General features: G+C 44.0%; 2 protein-coding genes across 6 annotated transcripts in view; both read right to left on the reverse strand.

Moving 5' to 3' along the window:
* The window catches only part of Tdrd12 (tudor domain containing 12), a 72,358-nt gene extending 66,723 nt beyond the window's left edge, over positions 1-5,635 (reverse strand). For 2 of the 5 annotated variants that reach the window (XM_017590063.3, XM_063277999.1), the window contains exons 1-2: positions 5,419-5,635; positions 479-637 (exon numbers count right to left, since the gene is read on the reverse strand). In XM_017590063.3, the coding sequence (XP_017445552.1) occupies positions 479-637; positions 5,419-5,442 (183 nt within the window). In that variant the 5' untranslated portion in view covers positions 5,443-5,635. The other 3 variants (XM_063277978.1, XM_017590064.3, XM_039100861.2) reach the window with 3 other exon arrangements.
* An 8,735-nt stretch (positions 5,636-14,370) lies between these two features.
* Positions 14,371-25,967, reverse strand: Nudt19 (nudix hydrolase 19). Its single transcript, NM_001004258.1, has 3 exons — positions 25,265-25,967; positions 21,116-21,323; positions 14,371-14,775 (listed from the first exon to the last, which is right to left on the reverse strand). Exons 1-3 carry the CDS (start codon positions 25,913-25,915, stop codon positions 14,561-14,563), a joined length of 1,074 nt encoding a protein of 357 aa, NP_001004258.1. The 5' UTR covers positions 25,916-25,967; the 3' UTR covers positions 14,371-14,560.
* Between the last annotated feature and the right edge of the window lie 231 nt (positions 25,968-26,198).

The raw sequence follows: 26,198 nt of genomic DNA on the forward strand, positions 1-26,198 counted from the left end.
CTGAGGGCCACACTGCGGACAGTGGCAGTTTATGTTGCAAGAATACACAGGGGCCAGGACACGGAACAAGTAGAAGTTTCCCAAAGCCTGAGTAATAAAACAAAAACAAACAAACAAAATAACAAACAAACAAAAAAAGGCAGCCCCAGCCCCATGTCCCACTTGCTAAAGGCCTGCATTTATATGTTGGGCCCTGGAAACTATGTGCTGTCTCCTTTGCCCATGTTACAAAAAATCAGTTGACTGAGATATCTCTGCCAGTAAAAGTCCCTGCTGCCAAGGCCCAAGTATGATCCCTGGTAGGAGAACCTTGCCTAACCATCCTCCACCAAGACTTTGTTCTAGCGTGTGCAAAATAAACCAGTACCAAGCAGTGACAGAGCTAAAGTATTCCCAAACTTTTACTATCTAGGAATTGACTATTTTGCATTTTCAGCTGTTTTGAGACCCTGAGATCAAAGCACATTTAGGTACATACCTGGCCTTCTTCTAGCATTAACGGCTTTATTTCTATGTCTTGACACATGCTGTTATAGAAGTCATTCATGGCACTGTTTAGTTTTTGGTAGTCAACTTCTTGTTCTAAAAAATGACTACATCCTTTTATAATTACCCAGAAGCAACCTGGATCTTCAATCTGTAGTATTAAGAAGACAAAACAATGTATGACTTAGAAGTACAGTCATATGACATAAAGCCTGAAACCGCAGTGACAGTAATGTCAGTGACCTAACAAATCTTTGACAAGAACCTTTGTCTTAAACGGTTGGACTGAAGCAGAGAAATGGCACATTTATGTGGGTTGATGCCAGCCTGGTCTACATAGTGAGTTCCAGAATAGCCAGAAGTGAGACCCTGTTGGAAACACAAAACAAAAAGATCTGATAGAAGATAAAATCCTGAAACACATAAACAAAAATAGGCAAGCAATTCTCAATTATGTGCAACTCAAAAAGCAAACAGCATAGTGGGCATGGTGGCACACATATGTAACTCAAGAGGCTGAGGCAGGGTGATCACAAGTTCAAAACCAGCCTAGACTATGAGTCTAAAACCTGTTTCAAACCCTGCCCCCGCAAAGGCAAAAAGATGCCCTTCATCGCCAATATTTAAAAAGTATACATGATATACATAAGCAAGTTATAGACAGTATTTATAACCTGTTAAAGAAACAACCACAACAAAAACCCAAAACAAGAACAGAAGTATGGGAGCCAAGAAAGGCCTGAGTCTGTAAGAAACAGATAAAATCCTATGTGAATGTCTTGACACGGGCACAGGCATGTCAAGGATAGCACTGCCTCAGACCCATGGGAACTAGCAAAGCCTTCCTCTGGCCGGAGAGCCAGTAAAAACAACTGGCTGCAAAAACTACCATGCTTGCTTACACTTTGTTAATCTATGACAAATTGCATAGTTAGGACAGGGTGTGGGTTCTGGAGAGTTAATTTGTTTTCTTTTCCTGTAGTAAGTAATGTTATTTCTTGTAAAGACATTGGAAAACACATTGCTTTTCATAACTACTCACTAAAAGAAAACGAAAGTGTAATCATGTTGTAACTGTATACTGCTTAAAAGGTTTTGCTGGGATATATAAGTTATGGAAGAAAGAGTAAAGGATGGGGGCTGGAGCATCCGCCAACCATGTGTATGTGTAATGTTTGTGTGTGGTGGGTTGGAACATTGATGCTTTCATCCATCAACTATGTGTATGTGTATATGTGCAAGGTTTGTATGAGAGTGTGCTGAACATTCTTCCATCCATCGCTATGTGTGTGAATATGAGTAAGGTTTGTGTGAATGAGGGCTGGAACATTGTTCCTTCCATCCATCAACCATGTGTATGTATGTACATATGTGGAACTTGTCTGGTTTTGTCTTGGAGCTTGCTCCATCCACCAATTATGTGTATGTATGTATGTATGTATGTATGTATGTATAGAATGCTTGGAACCTGCTTGTTGGAGCTTTGCTCTAACCATTCTATGTGTGAATGTGTGTTTCTGTTTGTGGTTATGTATGTACATATGTGTACATATGTATGCATGCATGTATATATGTATGCACACATATGTGTGTGTATGTATGTGTGTATGAAGTTATTGGACACTGCCTTTTGTTTCATCCATGAAGTGTGTGTGTGTGTGTGTGTGTGTGTATGTGTGTGTGTGTGTGTATACACGTGTGAATTCTTTCTCTATCCTCTTTCTTGCTGGCCCCAAGGAATCCAAAGAATTCATAGTTTTTCCACTGGCCACAGGGAGTGCCTGCCCCAGTAAATTAAATTTTGCTTCCTCAGATAAAATCCCCAATCTCTGACTGCCTTTGTCAGCAGCCCCTATAGTTATCTGGATCCACCCCCGTCAACAGCTCTAAACACTGACCCCCAGTGGCTGTCTGCCTCAGTTTACCTACCACATGGATGCCAAAGCCAGTTATTGGCAGCTTGCCTAGCCGTATATGGAGTCCTAGGTTGAAGCCCCAGCACTACATAAAATTCACCATGGTAGTGCATGCCTGTAATCCCAGCCCTCCTGAGAGGGAGGATTAGGCTACTGAAGAAGACAGAGGCCAGTCTCAGCTGAAGACACTGTATCAAAACAAAACTAGCTGGAGGAAGTCATACCTGGTTTCAAAACCTACTACAAAACCACAGTAATCCAAACAGTGTGGTGCTACTGTAATCAGACACACAGACCAGAAGGATAAACGTCCCAGAGCCACCTCCTTTACAATGTGGCCCAGTAATAGCTGACAAAGGCAGTACAGTCATTCTAGGGGAAATGATTGTTTGTCCAAAACTTTTAGTGGGAAGCTGAGTACTTCATGCCAAAGGATGAACCAGCACCAGACAGAAAAATTAATCCCCGGGGCTGGCAGAATGGCTCACTTGCTGGGGAAGCCTGGTAATTTGAGCTCAGTTTCTGAAACCCATAGAAACAAAGGAGAATTAACTCTGCAGCTTTCACAGGGATGCCAGCCACAGCATGTGCCTCCTCATAATAAACATGAATGCAAGATGGCTATAAAACTCTTGGAGGCAAACAATACAAAAGCCTTCCACTATACTTGGCATTGGCTGCTTGGCTATGACACAGCAAAAGGAAAAGTAAACTACTAAACTGATCGAAAGTGTATCATGGGTTGGGGATTTAGCTCAGTGGTAGAGCGCTTGCCTAGCAAGTGCTAGGCCCTGGGTTCGGTCCCCAGCTCAAAAGAAAAAAAAAAAAGTGTATCATATGACTCCAAAGAGACTATGACTGTAACAGTCAACCATGTATTCTAGTCTCCTTTCTGTGGCTGTGACCAAAAACAATGCAAGAGAGAAACAGGCTATCTGGCTTACAGTTCCAAGCTGTAGTCCATTACTGCAGGGAAATGAAGCCAAGGTTGGAACTAGAAGGAGTGAGTCTCCCAGAGTGGAAACACCTGGATCTTTACTTGCTTCTGCTCAGCTAGCTTTCTCATTTATACTATCCAGGAGGGCCAAAGCCCTCAATAGGGTGTGTCTTCTCACATCAATTAACAATCAACACACACACACACACACACACACACACACACACACACGCCCACAGGTCAGGTTGATCTAGGTAATTCCTAATTGAGATGCTCTTCCCAGATGATCAATTCTAGGTTGTATCAACTCTTAAGTAACCAGCACATCATGGAGTAGGAGAAAATCACTTCTCTGTAGAGGAGAAAAGAGCCTTGTGCACACAGATAAGCACTGGAGAAGCCAGAAGGTTAAACACACAGATTACCTATTCAGTGGAATGAGGTGCGAAGCCGCTCTTCCTGGAATGCCAGGAGCGATGGAGTTTAACAACCTGGTGACCCTTTGCTGTCTGATGAGACAGGCTCTGCCCATATCTCCCAGAATTCATGTTTTTACTTAGCCCAGATCTTTCTTCTATGCTTTTAGATCATAAACCTATTCTCATGAATGATGTCACTTGTGCTTTCATCAGCCTAAGTGACTTCTGTGTTATCTCTGTGCCAGGCCAACCAAAACACCAACCGGCGTGTTACATTTACCTCAGTCTAACTCCCTAGACCCTAAATCTTGGGCACTATCTCTGAGCCAACAGTACCCATTCTTGTGAAAGAAACCAGGCGCGGTTTGTAAAGAATCTCAACATCTTAAACAGGTCTTAAATTGCTGTACTCTTCAGACTGAGTTCATTGTGATCTGAATACTCGCCACCCCCACCCCCACAATTGTGCTGTGCTTAAACATGGCTGAAGTTAAATGATATGGGCCAGATTCTAAAAGGCCAGCAGCAGCTACAATATAATTACTTCACCTCGTGAAGCTTGTAAAGCCTGCAGGGGAATCACCACACTTTTCAGGTAAGGGACTAATAATTCAGAATGTAAAGAGAACACTGTGTTGTGAGACTCGAGCACCACACTATAAATCCAAACAGCTCAAAACAAATAAACAAACAAAAAAACAAAACAAAACAAACAAAAAAACAATGCACTGAGGACTTGAGGTGGCATTTTTTCCAATGGAGCTAATCACATGAAAAGATGCTTGATGGATTATGGAGACTGCTCTGTGGTTAAGAGTGGTTGCTCTGGCAGACCCGGAATTCCACTCTCATCAATCAGTTGCTAGCACCTACATTGGGTGGGTGGGTGGGGGGGAGACCTCACAACGGCCTGGAGCTCCAGCTCAGAGAGTTCCTGCACTCATGCACATATCCATACACAGACACATAAAAAAATAATTGTTAAAAGATGCCTGACATTGCTGGGCGCAGTAGTATACAACTTTGACCCCAGCACTGGAGAGGCAAAAAGGCAGGTTGATCTCTGTAAGTTCAAGGCCATCTTGGTCTACATAAAGAGTACCAAGCAAGCCAGAGCTAGAGTTAAGCAGCTAAAATAAATACATTTGTTAAACTAAGCAGGAGCAGTAGGATGATTGAGTAAAAGGTGATTGCTAACAGGCCTGACGACCGGAGTTCAGAAGCCTCACGTCAATTGCCCTCTGACCTCTACACGTGCACCATGGCACAGGCACTCCCACAAGGATAACACACGCACAAATTTTAGAATGAGTGACCTTACCAAGGTTACAAGGCCTAAGTTTACAGAATAAATTCAATTGTAACTGATCGGTTCACCAATGAATATTTAATTTGGGGAGCTGCTGTTTGTGAGGTTGCGTCTCACTATGTAGCCCAGGCTGGCCCAGAACTCACTGTGATTTCCCTGCATGCTCCACTGTGCCCAGTTCATATACTGAATATTTGAAGTATATTAGCATTTGCCACCACATCTGCAACCAGGGTGCAACTGCTCCACTCGCTCAGCTGAAAGCGAGCCTAAGGCACCCGAGTTTTGGAGACCTAAGATGGCAGCGGCACGTGGGGAAGCTCCTCGAGGAAGGCCTCAGGCACTCCTCACCTTCAGCACCAGGACCTCGAGCATCCTGCAGACACTTCCTTGCCCTTCTCTCACAGAGGAGCTCACACCACACAGACAGGTGAGACAGCACACGGAGTGAGAGTGCACGTCCTTCACCGCCAACAAATTGGACGCTTCGACCTTGCCTGGGAGATTCTGCACTAGCAGCCTTCGCAAGGCCCTCGCACGCACTCTTAACGGCCCGCGCTCACCCCGCGCCTGCGCACAGAGCTCCAGAGGGCTAGAAGCACCTGCGTGCTAACGGCCTGGATAACGGCCTGGCTGTCCACAGCGCCACCCTCAGGCTGGGCGGTGAACTACAGATCTAGGGAGGCTGCATGGTTCATCTCCCCCAGAGCAACCTGTACAGGGTTTTTACTTGTCCCATCCCCCAGACCCCCAGGATAGAATGACTGCATGCAAGCTAACTCTTTAGCAGTGCCTGCCAGGAGACTCTGCTCTCCACTCCCCCCAGGGCCAGCTTGCAGTCTCCATCACAGCACTTACATTGGATCTCTTCCATATCAATATCTGACTTTGGCTTGCAGCCATCGCGGGGTGCTCAAATCAGCCACCCAGAACTTGTATCTTCCTGGCATTTCCACCTGACTACATTTTGGAACAGGCCCCACCTCCTGAGCCAGGTTCTACCCACACCTGTACTTTATTGTGGTAGCATAGGGGTTTTTAAAACTATTTTCCGATCTTGTATCCTGAGACAGACATAGTGGTTCTAAATTACATGTGATTACACTGAAATAAAGGACACATAGGAGCATGGAGAGGGGTAGCTATCAGTGCCGTCTTGGGCATCGGCAACAAACAAGAAGTGGAATAATAATAGTCTGTTAAAATTGAAGGAACCATGACTCTGCCCACCAAAATGATTTTACAAAAGAATTCTTCGATGGTTGAATTTTGAAAAAACAAAATTGCTTGAGTTCATATTTCAATTGTATTCATCTTCCGGTAAGGGAATCAAGATGGCAACAAAGAGACTTCCGGTTTGTTGCCACATACGTATAAAGATGTGAGTTTGATCCCTAGATCCCATTTTTTAAAAGCTAAGTTTGGTGGTGCAGTCCCAAACAGAAAGGAAGAAACAGGCAGATTCCACGGACTTGATGACCAGCAAGCCTGACCTGCTTCATAAGCATCAGGAGGATGAAAAGACAAGAAAAAAAAGTGTGGCTAGGTAGATGTTTCAGTGAGTGAGAGGACTTGCTATGCAAACATGGGAACCTGAGTTCAAATCCCCAGTACCTATGTAAAAAGCTAGGCATGGCTATAGTTGCCTATAATCCTAGAATTGAGGTAAAGAGACAGATGGTTCCTAGGAGCTCACCAGCCAGACAAGCTACTCAAAATGGTGACCTTCACATTCAGTGAGAGACACTGTCTCAAGGGAGTCCAATTTAGAGCCTATGCTCTCCTCTGGCAACCTTATGTTGAATTGTGAGTGTGCACATTGCACGTGTATATCCATATGTACACAAACAAGGTAGATGGCTCCTGAGGGATGTCACCCAAGATTTTGGACCCTCAGGAACAAATGCACCTACACAAATAAGCCTGAAGAGGTAGGGTGGCTTACTGCTACAATCCCAGCAGGAGAAGCATGAGGCAGGATTGCTGGACTACAATAGGAACTTTTCCCTAAGGCAAAATACCACACAAGTGGTTGATTCACCCGTGGTGCCAATGTGTATTTAAAGGCTCAGGAAGGAAAGTAGGAGAAAAAAACCCTCTCTGTAGTTTGGGAAAATCACTTTCTCCTTTTATTAGGTTCTGTGTTATAGGATTGTGCTTTATAATTTTTTACACATGACTTGTGAAAACCAGAATGATTCTGAATGGTCAAGACTCCTGTAATCCTGACACTCCAGAGGCTGAGGCAGGAGGATAATAAGTGCAAGGCTAACCTGCATTACCTATGTAGGTTCTAGGCCAGCCTGGGAAGCTTTGTGAGACCCTGCCTCAAAATAACAATGACAATAGTAGCAACAACAGCAGCAATAATAATTTCACTTTGTATTTTTGAGGCAGGGTCTCACTATGTACCCCGGCTGGCCTTGAACTCACAGAGACCCATCTACCTCTGCCTCTTTCTTGAGTGTTGGCATTAAAGGTGTGTAGAGAGAATAGCTAATAAACAACACCTGTCAATAAGAAAGCTTTTGGTCAATGAGCTGAGGCATCCAGCAGGAACTGAGAGGATACTCAGAAATAGTAAGACGTGCCCGGGATTCGCCTGGAACTCTGAGAAGGCTGTAAACCAGTCACATATAGGAACTCAGGTTAGAATGAAGGGAGATTTGTCCCAGGAACTCTGAGGAGGAGACAGATGTAAGAAGACAAGGACAGGAAATCAGCCATGTTGCTGAACCCAGGTTAGAATAAAAGAGATAATAAGTTAAGGACAAGTCAGAGAACAAGCTGAAGCTTATGGCGTAGGAATTAAAAGTCACAGAGTCGTTATTTCTGGGAATTAAGTGGACAGAAAGGAAGAACTTGGATTATTTTTTTTTACAGTGATATCTGCCTTTGTAAAAAAAATGCTTTTGTTTGATTCACTGACTTTGATACGGTGGTATCTGTATCATACCATACATAGGTCTTTTCCTGTTCTGTGTAACATACACATTTTATGGAAGTATCAATTCTCTCCTCTCATATTCTTTCCTATTCTTCCCATAGACACTTCTATTTATGAAAAAATATAGAATTTTATGAGTTTTACATGAAAAATCTGAGGGTTTTTTTATTCTTTATTTATTTATTTATTTATTTTGGTTCTTTTTTTCGGAGCTGGGGACCGAACCCAGGGCCTCTACCACTGAGCTAAATCCTCAACCCCGGAGGGTTTTTTTTTAAACAGCTAATGTTTAAGTTCTTTTAAGCACTGGCAGTCTATTCAGACATACTGCTGCTAGTTAATTGATTCCTACACTTGTCATCAGGGTTTCTACTGTATACTGCCATTTTAAGAGGTCACGTGATGGGTTGGATAGCTGGTTTGGTGGTTAAAAGTAATCACTGCTCTTTCAGAGGACCCAGTCAGGATCCTAGCATCCACATCTATATCGGGATGCTCACACACACCAGTAACGATAACGCCAAGGGATCAAATGTCCTGTTCTGCCCTCTGTGGGTACCAGCAACACATACAGGTAAACATAAACACATAGACATACAATATAAATGTTTTATTAAAAGACCTTTTATTTAATTAATCTTTCAGTTGTCTACGGAGAACACAAATTTCTACTCATGACTTTTTCTCAGAGACAGAGGAACTTCAGAGTTCACACACATTAAGTGATTATTTCTACTGCTTTTACATGAGACTGATACAGAATTATTATTAGGCACACACCCTTTCCCCCATAAGCATTTCATATATATTATTCAGCTATCCCATTACTGATTTTGGATGTTTGTAACTTACTTCTTTTATTTTTTAAAACTTGGTTATTTTATTTGTATGTTATTTATTTGTTGTCTCACTTTCTATCCCAGCCAGGCTCTGAAATTACTGTGTAGACCAAGCTGACCTTAAGCTAGCCTCAAAGTCAGCATCCTTCCTGACTGAGTCTCTCAAGTTCTGAAATTACAGGTCTAATTGTATAATCACCAGATAATCACCTGGCTCTGTGTGTGTGTGTGCCTGCCAGAGGTTGACATTGGGATGTCTTCCTCTTACCATTTTCCCCTCTATTCCATATCTTTTGTTATTTGACCATTTCATACATGTATGTCTACTTTCGTTTCCATTGTTATGATAAACAACGTGGTCCAAAGCAACTTAGGGTAGAAGAGGGTTTATTTGGCTCACAGGTCACACAATTCATCACTGAGGGAAATCGAGACAGGAACTGAACTCAAGAATGAATGGAAGCGGGGTTAGGGATTTAGCTCAGTAGTAGAGCGCTTGCCTAGCAAGCGCAAGGCCCTGGGTTCGGTCCCCAGCCCCGAAAAAAAAAGAAAAAAAAAAGAGAGAGAATGAATGGAAGCAGATACCATGATGGAATGCACCTCAGTGGATTGCTTTCCCTGGCTGCTCACCTAGTTTCTTCTAAAGCCCAGGGCCAGGTGTTCCAGATAGTACTGCCAAAAGTGGGCTAGACTTTCATCCATCAACAAGCAATCAAGAGAATGAATGCCCACCAACATGCCCATAGACCAATGTGATGAAGGTAGTTCCTCAGTTGAGGTTCCCTTTTCCCGGCTGATAACCAAGATTCACCAGCACATTTTATACTAAGAGTTTTAGTCGTTCTAACACCTCTCCCTCTCCTACTGAACCCTCTCTTCTCAGGAAGCCCACTCTGCTTTCCTGTCTCTTGTGTGTGAGCCACTGAGTTTACTTAGAATCACCCACATGAGTGTGGGCAGGCAGTTATTTACTGGAGCATGCTATACCGCTGAAGATAACAGCACGAGAGCACCCAGAAACCTTTAACTGCTGTATGAGGTCTAACTTGAACCTATTCTGGGATCTCTTGAATGAGACTCACGGAGGCGGTGATTGATGCAAAAGCAAGAGGAATTTTATTGTTCCAACATGTTGGAGCCATCCCACCTCAGGAGGGAGCCAACACTGAGTAGACTCTAACGGGGAGTTAAATACCTTTGATAGAGGCAGATTTCAAACAATAATGGCAGAATTCAAACAATAATAACTAGGCAGGTACTATTGATAGGGCAAAGAGACCTTCAAACTGACTTGTGGTCAGTGGACTTTCCAAGGGAGGGGGGCCTGTTGGGAGTCACAGGTAGCTTTGTTTAACAGTTTGACTTGCAGCTGTTCCAGGAACTAAACTAGCTTTACTCCTCCTGGAAGGGAGGGGTCTCTGTGCTCAAAGGTCTTTGGTGGAATTTTCCCACTGGCCTTAGATGTACCCCAACTCTGGCTCTTTCAACTGATAGTCCCTCACAGAGGGCCCCTCCCACCAATGATGAGATGCTGGCAGGTGCAGGTCACCACAGTCGCAGTGAGTTCATGAGTGTGATCCTGATGTCAACTATGTCCAGAACATAGTTTTGCTGCACATCCTTTGATGCTTGGTTCTTTATGCCCCTCTTCCACAGTGTTTAAGCCTGGGTGTTGCAAATGTTCTGTTTAGGTCAAGCTCTCTATCATCTCTGGTTCTCTGCACTTTGGCCAAGTATGGGTTTCTGCAATAACATGTCTCCAATGAAGGCTGGAGACTAAGCTAACCGAAGCAGAGTTGGGGCTAATCCACCTTACTTTATGAGACAGGGTCTCTCAATGGACTTAGCACTTACAGCTTTGGCCTCAATGGGTTGGTTTTAACCAGATCCCGAAAATCTGCCTGTCTACACTTCCCTGCACTGGCATTTACAGAAAACCAACATGTCTAGTTTTACATGGGTACGTGGGATATGAACTCAGGTCCCCATGGTTGTACTGCAAGTGCCTTACCACTGAGCTATTTCCCCATTCCTATCCATGAGTTTATCAACCACATAGATGTATGGGTACCAAACTGGGCCTGATGTCAAAGCACTGTAACATCAGCTAGTCAGGAGGCTGGGGCAAGATGATCACAACTCCAAGATCAGCCTGGGCTACAGAGTGAGTTCACATTCAACCCAGGCAATTTTTTTTTTATTGTTTTTGGAGCTGGGGACAGAACCCAGGGCCTTGTGCTCGCTAGGCAAGCGCTCTACCGCTGAGCTAAATCCCCAACCCCCAACCCAGGCAATTTTATGAGTCCTGTGCTGCAATTAAAAAAATGTCTCAGTGCCACAAGGACTTGAGTTTGGATGCCCAGCACAAGTGTAAAACCCTGGATGTGGTAGCAAGTGCCTACAGCACTCGTGCTTGGGAGGTAGAGACAGGCACATCTCTGAACCTAGTTGCTCAGCCTCGTCATGGTGAGCAGTACAGGTTCAGTGAGAGACTCTGTCAAAAAAGTAAAGTGGAGAGTGATTGAAAAAAATGCTCTAACATCAACCTCCAGACTCTACATATAGGCAGACTCAAGTACACACACACACACACACACACACACACACACACACACACACACAATTTTGTTGGGCCTAATAGTACATTCGTACATTCATTTAGTCTCAACAGTTGAGAGTCAGAGGCAGGCAGAGTTCCTATGTTTGAGGCAAGCTTGGTCTACATGGTGAGTTCCAGACCAGCTAGGGCTACCAATTGTCTTGAAAATTTTATAAAGAACAACTAACAAAGGGTGGGTGATGTAGCTCAGTGGTAGAGCACCTGCATAGAATCCACCAGGGAGAGAGGCCCAGGCAACCTATTGGGTACAAAATACCAAATGAGACCTGGCTGGCTTGGTGCGAATGCCTTTAATCCCAGCACTCTACAGGCAGAGGCAGATAGAGCTCTGTGAGAATTTAAAAAAAAAAAAAAAAAGACTACAAAGATAAAAGTAATGAACTTGATCTGAACTCTAAAACAACTTTTCAGAGTCTGAAGACAGCTGTTATTTGGGGCTGATGGAGAAGGCTGTTACTGCTAGTGGGAAGTTATATAAGTTTCTCCAAATGACTCTTTGGGGGAAACAAGCTTCATTCAGATTAAAAACATCAGCAATGAGTTTGGCAAGCAATGACTCAAACCTGTAATCACAGAACTCCACAGGCTGAGACAAGAGGATCAGGAATTCAAAGCCATCCTTGGCTACACAGCAACTCCAAGGCCAGCCTGGACTACACAGGGCTATGTCAAAACAAACGGCCTCAAGGCATGATGTGTGCTCTTGTAATACCAGATCTCAGGTGGCAGAGGCAGGAGATATGCAGTCTGGGAGTTCAAAGTCAGTCTGAGTCACATAGGGAGTCCCTCTCTCAAGAAACAGACATACCTATATGGTTATTATTATCTTAGACATCTCCTAAGATCATCAGAGAAGACAGCGACTTAACAAGGTCAGGCCTTCTGCCCAAGCTCTCTTAGCCAGGATGGAAACTCAAAGGGTCCCATCTACCTCCCAGCCTCCTCACTGACAGAACGGTAGCATTCACCAGGGTCCCTTCCAGCAGTGACACTACGTGAGAATGAACACTATGGCTAATAATCCTAAGAATTTTGGTAGATTGAGAAGGCACATAGAATATTATTATCTCTAGATCTCACATTTGCGTACTGGGACCTTCTTTTTAAAAAAAACCAACAACTAGATTCGGGGCAGGAGAGATGGCACAGCAGTTAATCAAGGAGACCTGAATTCAGTTCCCAGTAGCTCACAACCTCCAAAAACTCCAATGGGGGATCCAACACCCTCTTCTGGGTCTGTGGGGAACTCCACTTATTTGCACTTTCTCTAGACTCCGCCCACCCCATAGTTACCTGGTAACAGGCAGGTAGGTATGTCTGGCTTACTATAAATGGGACTACTTGGCCCCTCCTCAATCTTACTCCCTTCTCTTTCTCTCCCTGCCCCTTCCCTCTCAGTCCTCATTCCCTTACCCACTCTCTCTCTCTCTGTGTTCCTGGCTGGCCTTCTTTCTCCTCTTCTCTTCCTCTTCCTCCTCTCTCTCTCTTTCTCTCTCTCTCTCTCTCTCTCTCTCTCTCTCTCTCTCTCTCTCTCTCTCTCTCTCTGTCTTTCTATCTCTACTCCCTTCTCAACTCCCTCACCCATGCCCTAAATAAACTCTCTTCTATACTATACCTGTCATGTGGCCAGTACAAAGGGGAAGGGATGCCTCAGCATGGTCCCGCAGAGGCACGCCCTCCCACTCACCATACCTCACTCTATCAAACATATCCTTGGCTCCTTTTTCTTTTTTATAAAACACAACACCACTAATATGTACACACACCAATAGGGACCCAAAAGCACAAACACAGAGTTAAGAAAATATGCATTTTATGTGTGTATGTGAGGAATCCCTGTTAATTTAATATTCTCTCTCTAGTCTCATTAACTACTACTTTGTAAAAATATAAAGGTCGATGTGTTTTATATCTGTGTATGCACTATATGTGTGGGATGACACAAGCACTGTGGCACCCATGGAGGTAGGGGACAACTTTGTAAAGTAGGTCCTCTCTTCACAGCTTTACATGGGTTCCAGGGATCAGGCTCAGACTGCCAGGCATGCACACTTAAGTGCCTTTACCTGCTGAGCCATCTCACCAGTCCATGTTTTTTATGGCTTCCTGACCTAAGCTTAATCTGCAGGACTCACATCAGCAGGAAAGAAGTCTCCTGTAAGGTATTCTCCTCCACAATGCTCCATGGTATGCACTCCAGTGTGTGTGTATGTGTGTGTGTGTGTGTGTGTGTGTGTGTGTGTGTGTGTGTGTGTGTACACATAAATAAGTAGAATGAAAAATAAAATCTCGGGGTTGGGGATTTAGCTCAGTGGTAGAGCGGTTGCCTAGCAAGCGCAAGGCCCTGGGTTCGGTCCCCAGCCCCGAAAATAAAATAAAATAAAATAAAATCTCGATGTCAAAATGAATGCCACTTGGTTTTAAACCACTGTATGTTAATTATCAAGTTGAGTATATGGCAAGACCCCGACGTCACCCTTGAAGGACGTCTCAGTCACTGTTTCCCTACTTTCCTTAGTATGATCAAATGCCGGACAGAAACATGTGACCTTCATGGAGGCAGAAACGTGAGGCAGCCTGCTCACATCTCCTCAGATGCTGGCACAGAAGTGGGACTCAAACCCTCAAGACCCACTTTTTCTAGCTAAAGCCTGCCTCTTAGTTTCCACAACCTGCCAAAACAGAGCTGCCAACTAGGGACCATGTGGGAGAAATCTCATATTCACCCCCTTGCACTATTTAATTAGGTCTCTCTGGATTAACTCCTGTGAAAATATAGGAGATCCGGAGCTCAATCCCCACAGCACAGCAGGAAACCTCTACCCCACGGGACAGTTAGAAGATGGCAGGACACCCCTTCCCAATGTTCAACCAATAAGGCAACCATTGTGAAACCATTTATCTTGGTAACAAGAGCTTTAATACTTTGTACATTCTATACTTGGCTTGCTGTGTGGTTTGACAAATGGCAAAGGGTCCCAAAATGCAGGTGACACAGAAAACACCTCATTGTGGCTTTTATGGACACGTTCCTTAGCTTTTGGACAGGTCCGGTCAGTCCTCACTGACAGTGCACAGGAGTGCAGCTCACAGGCGGGCAGTGCAGCTCTTCTTCGCTGTGTAGCTCTTTGGGTACCCGTGCTCGCTCTTTGACGTTAGAGTCATGTAGATTTCGTAGAGATGGGGACTGTGGATCACAATCCGGTTAACTACTTTGCCTTCCGTCACGATTTCTTCAGTCTTTTTGTCAATAGACATATTCTTTTCTAAGAAGTCTGAGCCTTTCACATACAGCTCATCTCCTGAAAAATATTAAAAATTTATTTTCACAGAGCATTGTTTCATAACCTCCCCCAACATATCAAGGACATAAAGCTGTGTTTTTTGCATATATTTCATGTTGGTGTTTTTCTTGTTGCTATTTTTTTAAATTCATTTTATTATTAATCCATGTGTGTGCATGTGTGCATGTATACAGCCTGGGGTGGGTACTGGGAACTGAATTCAGATCCTCTGAGAGAGCAGCAACACAGCCTCTAACCACTGACCCTAACCCTAACCCTAACTCTTATCATTTGTATTAAAACTGCTAGGAGGTGAAGAGATGGTTCAGGGGTTAAGAAGCCCTGCTGCTCTTGCAAAGGCCCTGAGTACTGGACCCAGCACCCACATGGCAGCACAGTACAACCTGTAACTCCAGTTCCAGGGAACGAATTCTCTCTTCTGGCCTCTGTGGATATTAAGCACATTGGTGGTACACACACACACACACACACACACACATATATATGTACGTAAACATTCATATACATAAAATAAGAGTAAATCTTAAACCCTGCTAAACTATCCCTCTGTAGGGTGAGTAACAACTCTTATCAGGATTATCAGGAACTGAAGAGGCAACCATGAAATATGACAGGACACACAGTGTTTGCCCCAACACTAATCAGTGTTTGCCAAACTACAACTGATCACCAGCAAACCTCCTAATTCAAATAAGCTGACATTCTATAATATCATAATTTCATAATTATGTCAAATAAGCTGACATTTCATAATTTGAAATGAAAATGTAAAAGTGAAAAAAAATGCATGATTAGAGAATTTTGTTCATGCCTAGGAAATATATATGCATAAATTCAGAATTTCCAGGTATGATAAACATTATGGGCTGGGCACAGTGGTACACCTGTAATCCCAGCAGAGGGGTAATGAAGGCAGGAGGGTGTCAGTCTGGGATAAACAGCAAGTTCTATGCCAGCCTGAGATCTATAAATAAATAAAAATAAATAAACACTGTGTGTCCTAGAGTTAACATGGACAAAACCATACAGCCCATAGTCACCTGAGAAAAAGTCTTAATCGAAGGACTGCCCAGATCATATTGGCCTGTGGAAGTATTGTCCTGATTGTTATGTGATATAGGTGGACCTGGCTCACTGTGGGCAGAACCATTCCTTAGTCAGTGGGTCCCAAACTGAAAAAAATTGAGCTAAGCATAGTCTTTTGTGAGCCAACTAGCAAGTAGAATTCTCCATGGTTTTTTTTTTTTTTTTTTTTTTTTTCTTTTTTTCGGAGCTGGGGACTGAACCCAGGGCCTTGCGTTTGCTAGGCAAGCGCTCTACCACTGAGCTAAATCCCCAACCCCTCCATGGTTCTGATATGTGAAGTGAGTTCGTTGGTTGGAAGAAATGCTATGTGTGGTAAAGCTTGAAGCCTGTTTTGAAGTTCCTGCCCCAGCTTCTCTCAATAATGAACGATAACCCACAGTCTGACATAAACCACCTTCCTCCCCAAAGTTGCTGATGGTCATGGTATTTGTCACAAGAACAGACTCAAACTAGAAACATGTATATTTTATGACTCTGACCTTCTTCCCGTCTCCCTGCTCAGTTTTTTGAGATAGGGTTTTTTGTGTAGCCCTAATTGTCCTGGAACTCTCTCTGCAGACCAGGCTGGCCTCCAAATCACAGAGCTCCGACTGCCTCTGCTTCCCAAACTCTGGGATTAAAGCATTCAGCACACAGTGGAGTGACAGCGATCTTCTTTTAATCACTATGCCACCAGGCAGGCCAAACCTCTTGATTAAAGGCTAGAGCCTGTGATTGAGCAGTGAAAGGGAAAGGTGGGGCTGGAGGTTTTAGAGATGGAGAAGAGAGGAAAGAGGAGACGAGGAGACAGAGGAAGATGAAGGCAGAGGAGGTGGGAGGAGGATGGAGCAGAACCATGAGGCCTGGAGAAGCCACAAGTAGCAAGGGATCTCATAGCTGGGGAACAGAGTAGTCAGTGGTCGATCTGCCTGATCTAGACATGTGGCTTATAAACATTGTAACTGAGTTGTGTGCTCTTTGCACAGGCTTATTGGGGTTGGTGATTTACTGTAACAAAATGGCGTACAATGTAGTGATTAGAACCCAACTAACCTGAGACAACAGTCCTCTGCTCCTTCCCCCACCCCCGAAGACAAGGCTAAGAGTCAATTTGAAAATCTAAATTATTTACAATATTCATGGTGTTGTCAGGTTTTCAAGAGTTTTTTAATATAGTAACTGACTCCAAATATACAGAGTTGTTTTACACAGAGAGACTGCTGAACTTACTCAGGATGGTTCTGAATTGACTTCACTATTTACTCAGCTACATCAAATGATCCGAAATAGGAGTTACCCACTATATACAACACATGTTAGATCCCATACAGGTCTGCCAGGCCCTGTCGAAAGGTAATAATGAAATGGGCCAGATATTGATAGGAAGTGTACAAGAGGCTTCAGCATTCCATAAAAAAAGCCATGTTAACAACAAAGGTTTAAGGAAAGAATTCTCTATCACTTGGCAACAAGCCAAGGAAATTGTGAGGCAATGTCCTACTTGCTCATTATAAAACCAAACTCCACTGCCTACAAAAAATAAACCTAAGGGTACCCCCAAAAATGATATTGGACAAATGGATGTCCTCCATTTTACAGATTTTAGTAAACTGAAATATGTGCATCATACTACAGACACATATTCAGGATTCAGCTGCCTTAGCATTGGAAAAGGCCGACTCTGTAATTACACATCTGTTAGAAGTTACGGCCATTATGGGAACGTCCCTACAAGTTAAAATGGTCAAGGAACGGCCCAGCATATGTCTCTAATAAGATGCGGCAGTTTAGTACATATTATAATATAAAGCATGTTACATATCACATAATCTTGCAAGACAACCCCGTAATCACTTGATTACGGGGAGATCTAATCAAACTCTAAAGGAGATGCTTAACCAACAAGAGGAGACAACAAAACCCCCCAGGGATAGATCACATAGTGCTTTATTAACCTTAGGTCTTTAAATGCTAATGAACGAAACACTACAGCTGCTGAAAGACATTAGATTGTAGAAAAAAAAAAAACTACTGAACTAAATCAGCCTGTTTATGTTAAGGATATTCTGACATCAGAATGGAAAACAGAAAATGTTATGCTGGGGGAGGGGTTATGCCTATGTTTCCAGAGAAAAAGAAAAGCTATGGATTCCTTTCAAGTTGATAAAAATCACACATGACAAATCCATCTTGGTGATGGAGAAGAAAAGGGAGACTAACACAATCAACAAGATAGGTGACACACACACACATATATATAATGTTTATGTCTTTGTATATGGAGACAACTCTGAGACCCGTTGAGATTTAAATGTCTATATACAGCCAATAACACTTATTGGGTACAAACTTCTCATGACTTGTTATTTATTACACACCATCCTTTAAGATGGCATAAATGGACATTTATATTGTAGTCTGATTATGTGATCAAACTAACTTCTGAAGAAAGGCATTTATCTTTCTTTATTGGTCTTCATTAACCAATCTGTGCACCCTGCATGCTCCGTGTGATGTCTTTACAGAGCTATATGATGCTTCTAAGCTTTGAGTACTGCAGGATGAAAGAAGAGGAAGCCAGCCCTGACAAGATTCACACTCCGAGATGCTGAGATTCTGGAACCTTCCATTCTGGCTCCTTGTTTGATTCTACCTCAACTACATCGAAGCTGTTTCTTCTAAAGACTTGCTTCCAGAACTTTTCCAGAACAGCTAGCTCACCTATTCAGCCTTTCAGACTGCCACAGTCAAGATGTCAGCTAAGCAATGAACTTTCTCAGCACAGTGTGACTGGAAGGCAAATGATGCCAGCTCTCCTTTGACAAAGCCATTTTCCTATTTCCCCTGGGGCCCCAGAAGTGAATTCTTCACCCCAATTCGGCTAGAAACAGACAAAAAAAGATTGTCATCCCAGTCCCTTATGTTGGGGTGGATGGTTCTGGTAATATTATGAATTACAGATATGTTATCATTTTAAGGAATACTTTACAAAAGTTGTAACTTTGGACAGGAAGGAAACTAGAGAGCTTTGACTCAGGGATTTCTACCTTTCCTTTCCTCTTCTCTATCCTTCCTTCTTAGATAAGGAAAGGGGGTGGAAGAGAAAAGGGGGATATAGTAATATCATAGAAATTAGAGGAATAGACAAAGATCGGTTATCAAATTTATTCTTTTTTTTAAAGATTATTTATTTATTTTATGTATATGAGTACACTGTAGCTGTCTTCAGACACACCAGAAGAGGGCATCAGGTCTCATTACAGATGGTCAGGAGCCACCATGTGGTTGCTGGGATTTGAACTCAGGACCTCTGGAAGAGCAGTCAGTGCTCTTAACCTTTAAGCCATCTCTCCAGCCCCCTCAAATTTACTCTTAAATAGAAGATTATATAGCCATATCCTACACTAATAGAAATCTTTATAATTGATGCAAAGTTAAAGTTATAATTTCTTACATTGGTACAAAATTTATTTGATACAAATTTAAAGTTTTTATTGGTATTTCTTACATTAATACAAAAATTAAGAATAATATTGTTACTCTTAGATAGACATTGTGCTTATACAACACATTTAAGAATTCAAAGCTTAGACCTAGTCCTTCTGTGATTGCTATTATAAACTGTTTTTAGATTATTGAGCAATATGAGTCAAGGGCTAGATAACAAACTATAAAAGAATGTTTTCAAGATATTTCAATTAGAAATGGCTGAGAGTAGTCAAGGCCTAACAGTTCAGATATACTTTACAAAGATAGATAGTCTTCAAAGGCATCAGAAGTCCACAGAATATGACAGTTAAGGCCATTTCATTATTAAAGATCATTTGACTAGAGACATGTCTGCTCCTGACAGCACCCCTTTCTTGGTGCAAAGAATAAATTGAACATTAACGGAGTTTCTCCAATTGTGACACGATAGCCACCAGGCTAAAATTGCCTCAATTCATCTGCAGACAAAAATACTGTCCAGGAAAAGTACACACTATGGGGAAGAGTTGACTGATAGCTCTGCCAAGACAGGGTAAGCAGTGCTTCCCAATCCTGCTTTACAAAGGTCTGTCAGGTGATCCTGGGCCAGAAGGTTGAAGACTGATATTCCAAGGTTATAAGAAATTAGGAGACTGTCCAGGTAGTCAGCTGTCTCTACAGATTGGTTGAGTTTTAGAAGCTATGTTTTGTGCTTCCTATGTTTTCAGATAATATTTAAGTCATCCTCAGATTTCTGACGGGGTTGAAGACTGGTTATAGTCTCTGAGCCAACTCAAGCTGTTTAAGAGAGATGATATAGATTTGAGAAGATGGTTTTCAGGTGGTATACAAACTAAAACCAAGACTTAATTCAAGTACAGAAGCCTTTAAGCCTTTTAGGTTAGGATAGATGATAGAGTGCTTTATCTAAATTGACAAAATTGATAGGCTACATGTTAGGTATATCTTATACTTTATATATTACATAATTATAATAATTGTGCTCAATTTATACCTGAGAAAAAGAAGCCTTTTAATTGCACAAAGAGTGGGAAATGTTGTGGATTGCCCTGGTGCTGTTTGTATTTTGATGCTAATTCTGCTTCCTCAAGAGGGGCTTCCCCAAGGAGGAGTGGATCACATACTCAGGTGATTTCACGGGAACCTTCTCCCCATTTTAACTGGTCAAATAAAGGCTAGAGCAGTGGAAGGGAAAAGTAGGGCTGGAGATTTTAGAGATGGGGATGAGAGGAAAGAGGAGAGGGGATGAAGAGACAGAGAAGATAGAGGAGGATGGAGGAAGAGGAGGTAGAAGGAAGATGGAGCAGAACCACGTGGCCTGCAGAAGCCACAAGTAGCAAAGGATCTCATAGCTGGGGAATAGAGTAGTCAGTGGTGGATCTGCCCAATCTAGGAGTGCGGCTTATAAATATTGTAACTGAGTTGTGTGTTCTTTGCATGGGCTTATTGGGGTTGGAGATTTACTGCAACACTTGACATAAAAGTTTGTGTCTGAGAACCACACAGCTGAGCAACAATAAAGCAATAAGCAAACAAAAACCTTAAAACAAAGAAGCAAAGAAAAAATATCCCTCAATAGTTTAAGGAAGGATAAGATTTTGTATTGGGCTGCATTCACAGTTCCCAGGAGGCACATGTGGCCTATAAACAGAGGTTGCCACACCCACAGGCAGAGGCCATATAAAACAGGCTGTAACTCCTGTCTCTACTGGGTGATGCTGCCAAGAAGCCTGGCTGTACCAAACGTGAATACTAACAGAGCACTGGTACTTCTCTGACTCACCTGGGAGAAGATGGATGGAGCCATCAGAAGTTAAAAGTACTATTGGCAGCCATTTCTCGGGTACTTCTAATGGGTGATCCAAACAAAATCTGTACAGCGCAGAGAGAGAGGCAAAGTTTTCAAGTCTTCTCACTTCGTAGAACTGTGGTGGTGCCAGCCAGATTTCTTTTGACAGGAAACATTCAGTTGCCTCTGATGGGGACAACCACTGTAGGAGACAAAGGAAGAAGCTTTGTAAGATTTATTCAGTCATCAGCCAGATCCGTGGCTATTAGATGGGGATACAAGATCTACTTGATGTGAAAAACATTAACTTATCCAAAGGCCTTGCTAGATCTCTCCAAGATGGCATGAGAACATTCAGAGGCCCAGATGCTGTCAGGTACCCATTGTCCTGCTTAGTCAGGAGGCTGAAGCAGGAAAACTGCCAGTGTTCAGGAAGTGAAGATCTGCCTGAGTAAGATAATGAGGTCCTGTCTCAGAAAGAAAGAACCAGAGGCTAGAGAGCTGCCTTGGTGGTTAAAAGCAGTTGCTGCTCTCCCAGCGTTGGGTTCCCAGCACTCACATCGTGACAGCTCACAACAATCCATAACTCAAGTTCTAGGGCATCCAATGCTCTCTTCTGGGCTCCATGGTCAGCTGCATGTATGTTAAACAAAACTATGAACAACAACCAAATAATAAAAATAAATAATAACCCTTAATAATGAAGAATGGCAATTAAAATATTAACAGTAAGTAAGTAAAATTCTTTCAGGCACAAGAGCTAAACTCACACACTACACAACAACTTAAAAATACTATTTTTGGGCTGGAGAGATGGCTCAGTGGTTAAGAGCACTGACTGCTCTTCCAGAGGTCCTGAGTTCAAATCCCAGCAACCACATGGTGGCTCACAACCATCTGTAATGAGACCTGAGGCCCTCTTCTGAAGACAGCTACAGTGTACTTTTATATAATAAATAAATAAATCTTCTTCAAAAATTCTATTTCTAGGGGTTGGGGATTTAGCTCAGTGGTAGAGCGCTTGCCTAGGAAGCGCAAGGCCCTGGGTTCGGTCCCCAGCTCCGGAAAAAAAAAAAATTCTATTTCTAGACACCAAAAATGCCTAACTATAAGTAAGTAAATACATAACAGAATGAAGTGGGCCCACCTTTCTGCTTAAGGTCAATCCCAGGCAGAGCAGTGGGGGAACCTAACAGCATCCGGGAGTCTTACTGACTAGAGCAGGCTCACACAGGGTAGCATCTGCAGAGCCGTGTGCCTGAAACGGTCTACCCAGAACGGAACTCCACAGTTCTACATACCGGTGCATGATGATGTCTGAGGAAAGAGCAACCACCTGGGAGGCTGCTGGCTAAATTCTCCATGCGTACCCAGAGCCAAGATGCTTTCCAGTTTTTCCTCACAGTGTACTCACAACAGAGGGAAAGTCTTATTTGAATGTAAGGAGCTCTTCCACTCAACTGACCAGAGAAGGGCCACATAATGCAACTGCAGCTAAACGAACTCCAGGATAAAAGCTACTATAGACCCACCTGCAAAGTATTTAAAACATGCCTCAAAAGGATAAAGTCCATCTCCAATAATGTAAGTGCCTTCCGGGAAAAGTGCAATATGATTTAAAGGAATAGGACAAAACGCAGCATCCAACGTCCTAAAAACAATGCTAACATGCACTCAAAAACGTCAGGGCATGTCAAGCCCAGGGAAAGGTGGACCATAACTAAAACACATGCACATGCATACAATAAAACCTTTTGTTAAAAGATGAAATTAGGGCTGGAGAGATGGCTCAGCAGTTAAGAGCACTGACTGTTCTTCCAGAGGTCCTGGGTTCCATTCCCAGCAACCACACGGTGGCTCACAACCATCCGTAATGGGATCCAATGCTCTCTTCTGGTGTGTCTGAAGACAGCTGCAGTGTACTCATATAAGTTAAATAAATAAATAAATTTTACTATAGTTTAAGAGAGCAAAGCTACAGATCTCAGCAGGGTGCTAGCAGGAGGGACATGAGGTGGATAAAGGGAGGGAGCCACTCTATAAGTGGTCACCTGGTGGAGGGAATAGCGGAGTAGCTCTAGAGAATGTCTGGGCAAGCACATCCAGCTTTGTACAGTACTCCAAAGGAAAGGGTAGATGAAAGAGGCATTTGTGAGTCTGCATCCTACATTATGGAAGGTCTCTGGGCATCTGCACCAAGAGGCTCCTGGAAGTCTAGGTCGTGGCAAACTGACAAAGCTATCACACTGCCTGACTCTTTCCTATCTCCTGCTCTCAGCAATCCCATTAACCCTAAAATGATAAAACAAAAAGGGGACATTTAGTTTTATATTTAGTTACTTTTTATTCTTGTGTTTTGCCTGCTTAGACATCTGTGCACCAGAAGAGGGCGTCAGGTTCTCCAGAACTGAAGTTACAGGCATCTATAATGCTTCCAGAAATACTACTTTTTTTTTGAGTCATTTCTCCTGCTCGATTCTAGAAATGTTTAAATTTCCTTTTCGAGTCCTTCCTTGATCCAGTTGTCATCTGGTGACATGTTGTTCTGGAGAATGTTCCGTGTGCTGGGGTTGCTGTGGATTACAATTAGAACCCTATTGTCTGTTTTATTTGGGGGGACTGTCGGTGCCAGCACCGACACGGTACCGAGAATCGGGCGAAAGCCTACGGGATGAAAGAAACACACACACACACACACACACACACACACACACACACACACACACACACAGGTTATCGTGTCAAGCCAGGAGAGGAAGGGAGGAAGAGAGAGAGAGGGGGTGGGGGAGAGCAGAGGAGCGGAAGAGTGGAAGAGAGTCAGAGAGAGAGTGAGCTACTATTTACTTTTGATAGCTCATAAGAAATGTGCTAACTTAAAAAAACAATTGAGCTAGGTGTGGTGGCACATGCCTTTAATCATAGCACTTAGGAGACAGAGGCGACCAGAACTCTGAGTTCAAGGTCAGCAATAGTCTACAGAGTCAGTTCCAGGACAGCCAGGGCTACAGAGAGTAACCCTGTCTCTAAAAAATAAAACAAAACCAAACACAACAAAACAAAAAACAGCCATCGAGTTTACTTAATTGGAGTACTGAAAGAAAAAGGTTGAAACAAGTGAACAAGGAAGGCATCCAAGCCCTGTGGGAGGCCAAGCAGTTCAGCATATGCGTAACTACAGTTAAAAGAAAAAGGGAAGGGAGCAAGAGCTGTGGCTCAACTGAGATCTGGAGAGGAACTAACCTGCAGAAGACCTGAGTCCAGTCCCCAGTACCCATTCAAGGTGGCTCACAACCTTCCTTAACTCCAGCTCCAGGCGATTAGACACTTCTGGCATCAGTGGGCACCTGCACACATGCGCATCTACTCACACGTGGACACGAAATTTAGAATAAGTCATTTTGTTTATTTTACAAAAGGAAAACAAAGGACAGTTGAAAATATTCTGAATAAAGATGAACTTGAAGCAGTGGCACACTCAAGGCCTCGGGTTCTAGGCCTGAAGTGTAACTGCCTGGTGCAAGGGACACAAAAAAAGGGAGACAGAGATACAGACTGACACACACAGAGAAACAGACAGACAGACAGAGACAGAGAGACAGAAAGGGGTTAGAAAAGGGAGAAAGATGGGGAAGGAAAGGAGAGAGGGAGTGAAATTTGAGGGAGATGGGAACAGAGAAATAGGAAGAGTTGAAGAAGGAAGAAGAACGTTAATGGGACTGTAATCCTATAATGAGTTCTAGAAACCCGAATTAAAATGACTTAGGACATGGGGCTGGAGAGATGGCTCAGCGGTTAAGAGCACCCGACTGCTCTTCCAGAGGTCATGAGTTCAATTCCCAGCAACCACATGGTGGCTCACAACCATCTGTAAAGAGATCTGATGCCCTCTTCTGGTGTATCTGAAGACAGCTACAGTGTACTTATATATAATAAATGAATAAATAAAAAAAAATTAAAAAAAATGACTTAGGACATGAAGCGAATTGTGAAGTGTCCAAAACAGGTAGCTAGGAGCACTGCTGAGCCCCTGCTTAGACAACCGGGTGGGGTTTAAGAGTCCTTGAGCAAGGTCAAGCTTTTGGTCTGGGATAAGGCTCAGTTCATCCCCGGGGGGGGGGGGGGGGCGGGTCCCGCGACTCCTACCTTGTAGCCCACCACCTCAGCCAAGTCGGGCTCCACGCGCGGGGTCTCGCGCAGGCAGCACAGGAGGAAGGTGGTGTCGAAGCGGCGGCTGCTTCGCCCATACGGCGTGAGCCAGCCGCCCCAGTCATGCAGCGCCCAGATGTCCGGTGTGCAGTCCAGATGCGCACACAGCTGGAGGAAGCAGCGTGGGTCACTGCGCACGCGCGAGCGCCAGTCCGCCAGGCCGGCCGGAGGAGACAGAGCGATGCTGGGCTCTTGAGAAGCCCTTGCAGAGTCCCGCGGCCTCAACAGCAGCACCCCTGCCTCCTCGAAGGTCTCGCGGATAGCACAGATGCGTAGCGCTACGTCATCTGGCAGCGCCGCGCCGTCCGCGTCGCCGTGAAACAGCCCGGGAAAGGAGGGTTGCCGAGGCGGCTCAGGGCCTAGGCCGAAACGCGGTGGCGTGTGCCGAGGTGCGAACAGACTTACCCAGTCAGGCGAGCTGTCGGCCGCGTCCAGCACGCCACCGGGGAAGACGTGCGCGCCGGGCATAAAGCGCTGGTTTTGCGCTCGCTGGAGAAGCAGCAGCCGGAAGCCGGCGGGGCTCGCGTGACTCCAGCCCGCGGCCAGCATCACAGTGGCTGCCCGCCTCCAGCTGCTCGGGCCGCTCATGGCCAGCGGATTTCAGATCTCTCTTAAGAAGTGGTCGGATCTTAGAGTGGTGTCCGGAAGCCTAATAAATTTCGAGGGCCTGAGAAAGAGCGGCCTGGAAGATCCCGGAGGTTTGCTTATGGGAGGAGCGTGATTCCTGCGCCAGAGCACCTCCTCGAGTGCCCTGCTGTTCGTCAGGGTCATTCTCGCCCTGTCACAGCTGCTGCAATCATCAGCCAGCGACTGGGAGCAGGCGTGCCGGACAGGGCGGAATGGAAACCAGTCTCTAGTTGTGAACCTTTCC

This window comes from Rattus norvegicus, chromosome 1, assembly GCF_036323735.1.
Source record: "Rattus norvegicus strain BN/NHsdMcwi chromosome 1, GRCr8, whole genome shotgun sequence".
Classification (NCBI taxonomy): Eukaryota; Metazoa; Chordata; class Mammalia; order Rodentia; family Muridae; genus Rattus; species Rattus norvegicus.

Excerpts from the sequence above, each read along its gene's own strand:
- Nudt19 (NM_001004258.1), bottom strand. The coding sequence starts at position 25,915 with ATGAGCGGCCCGAGCAGCTGGAGGCGGGCAGCCACTGTGATGCTGGCC. Across the intron at positions 21,324-25,264 it reads CTGAGGTGGTGGGCTACAAG|TGGTTGTCCCCATCAGAGGC; the intron begins GTAGGAGTCGCG and ends TGTCTCCTACAG. Across the intron at positions 14,776-21,115 it reads CTCCATCCATCTTCTCCCAG|GAGATGAGCTGTATGTGAAA; the intron begins GTGAGTCAGAGA and ends AATATTTTTCAG.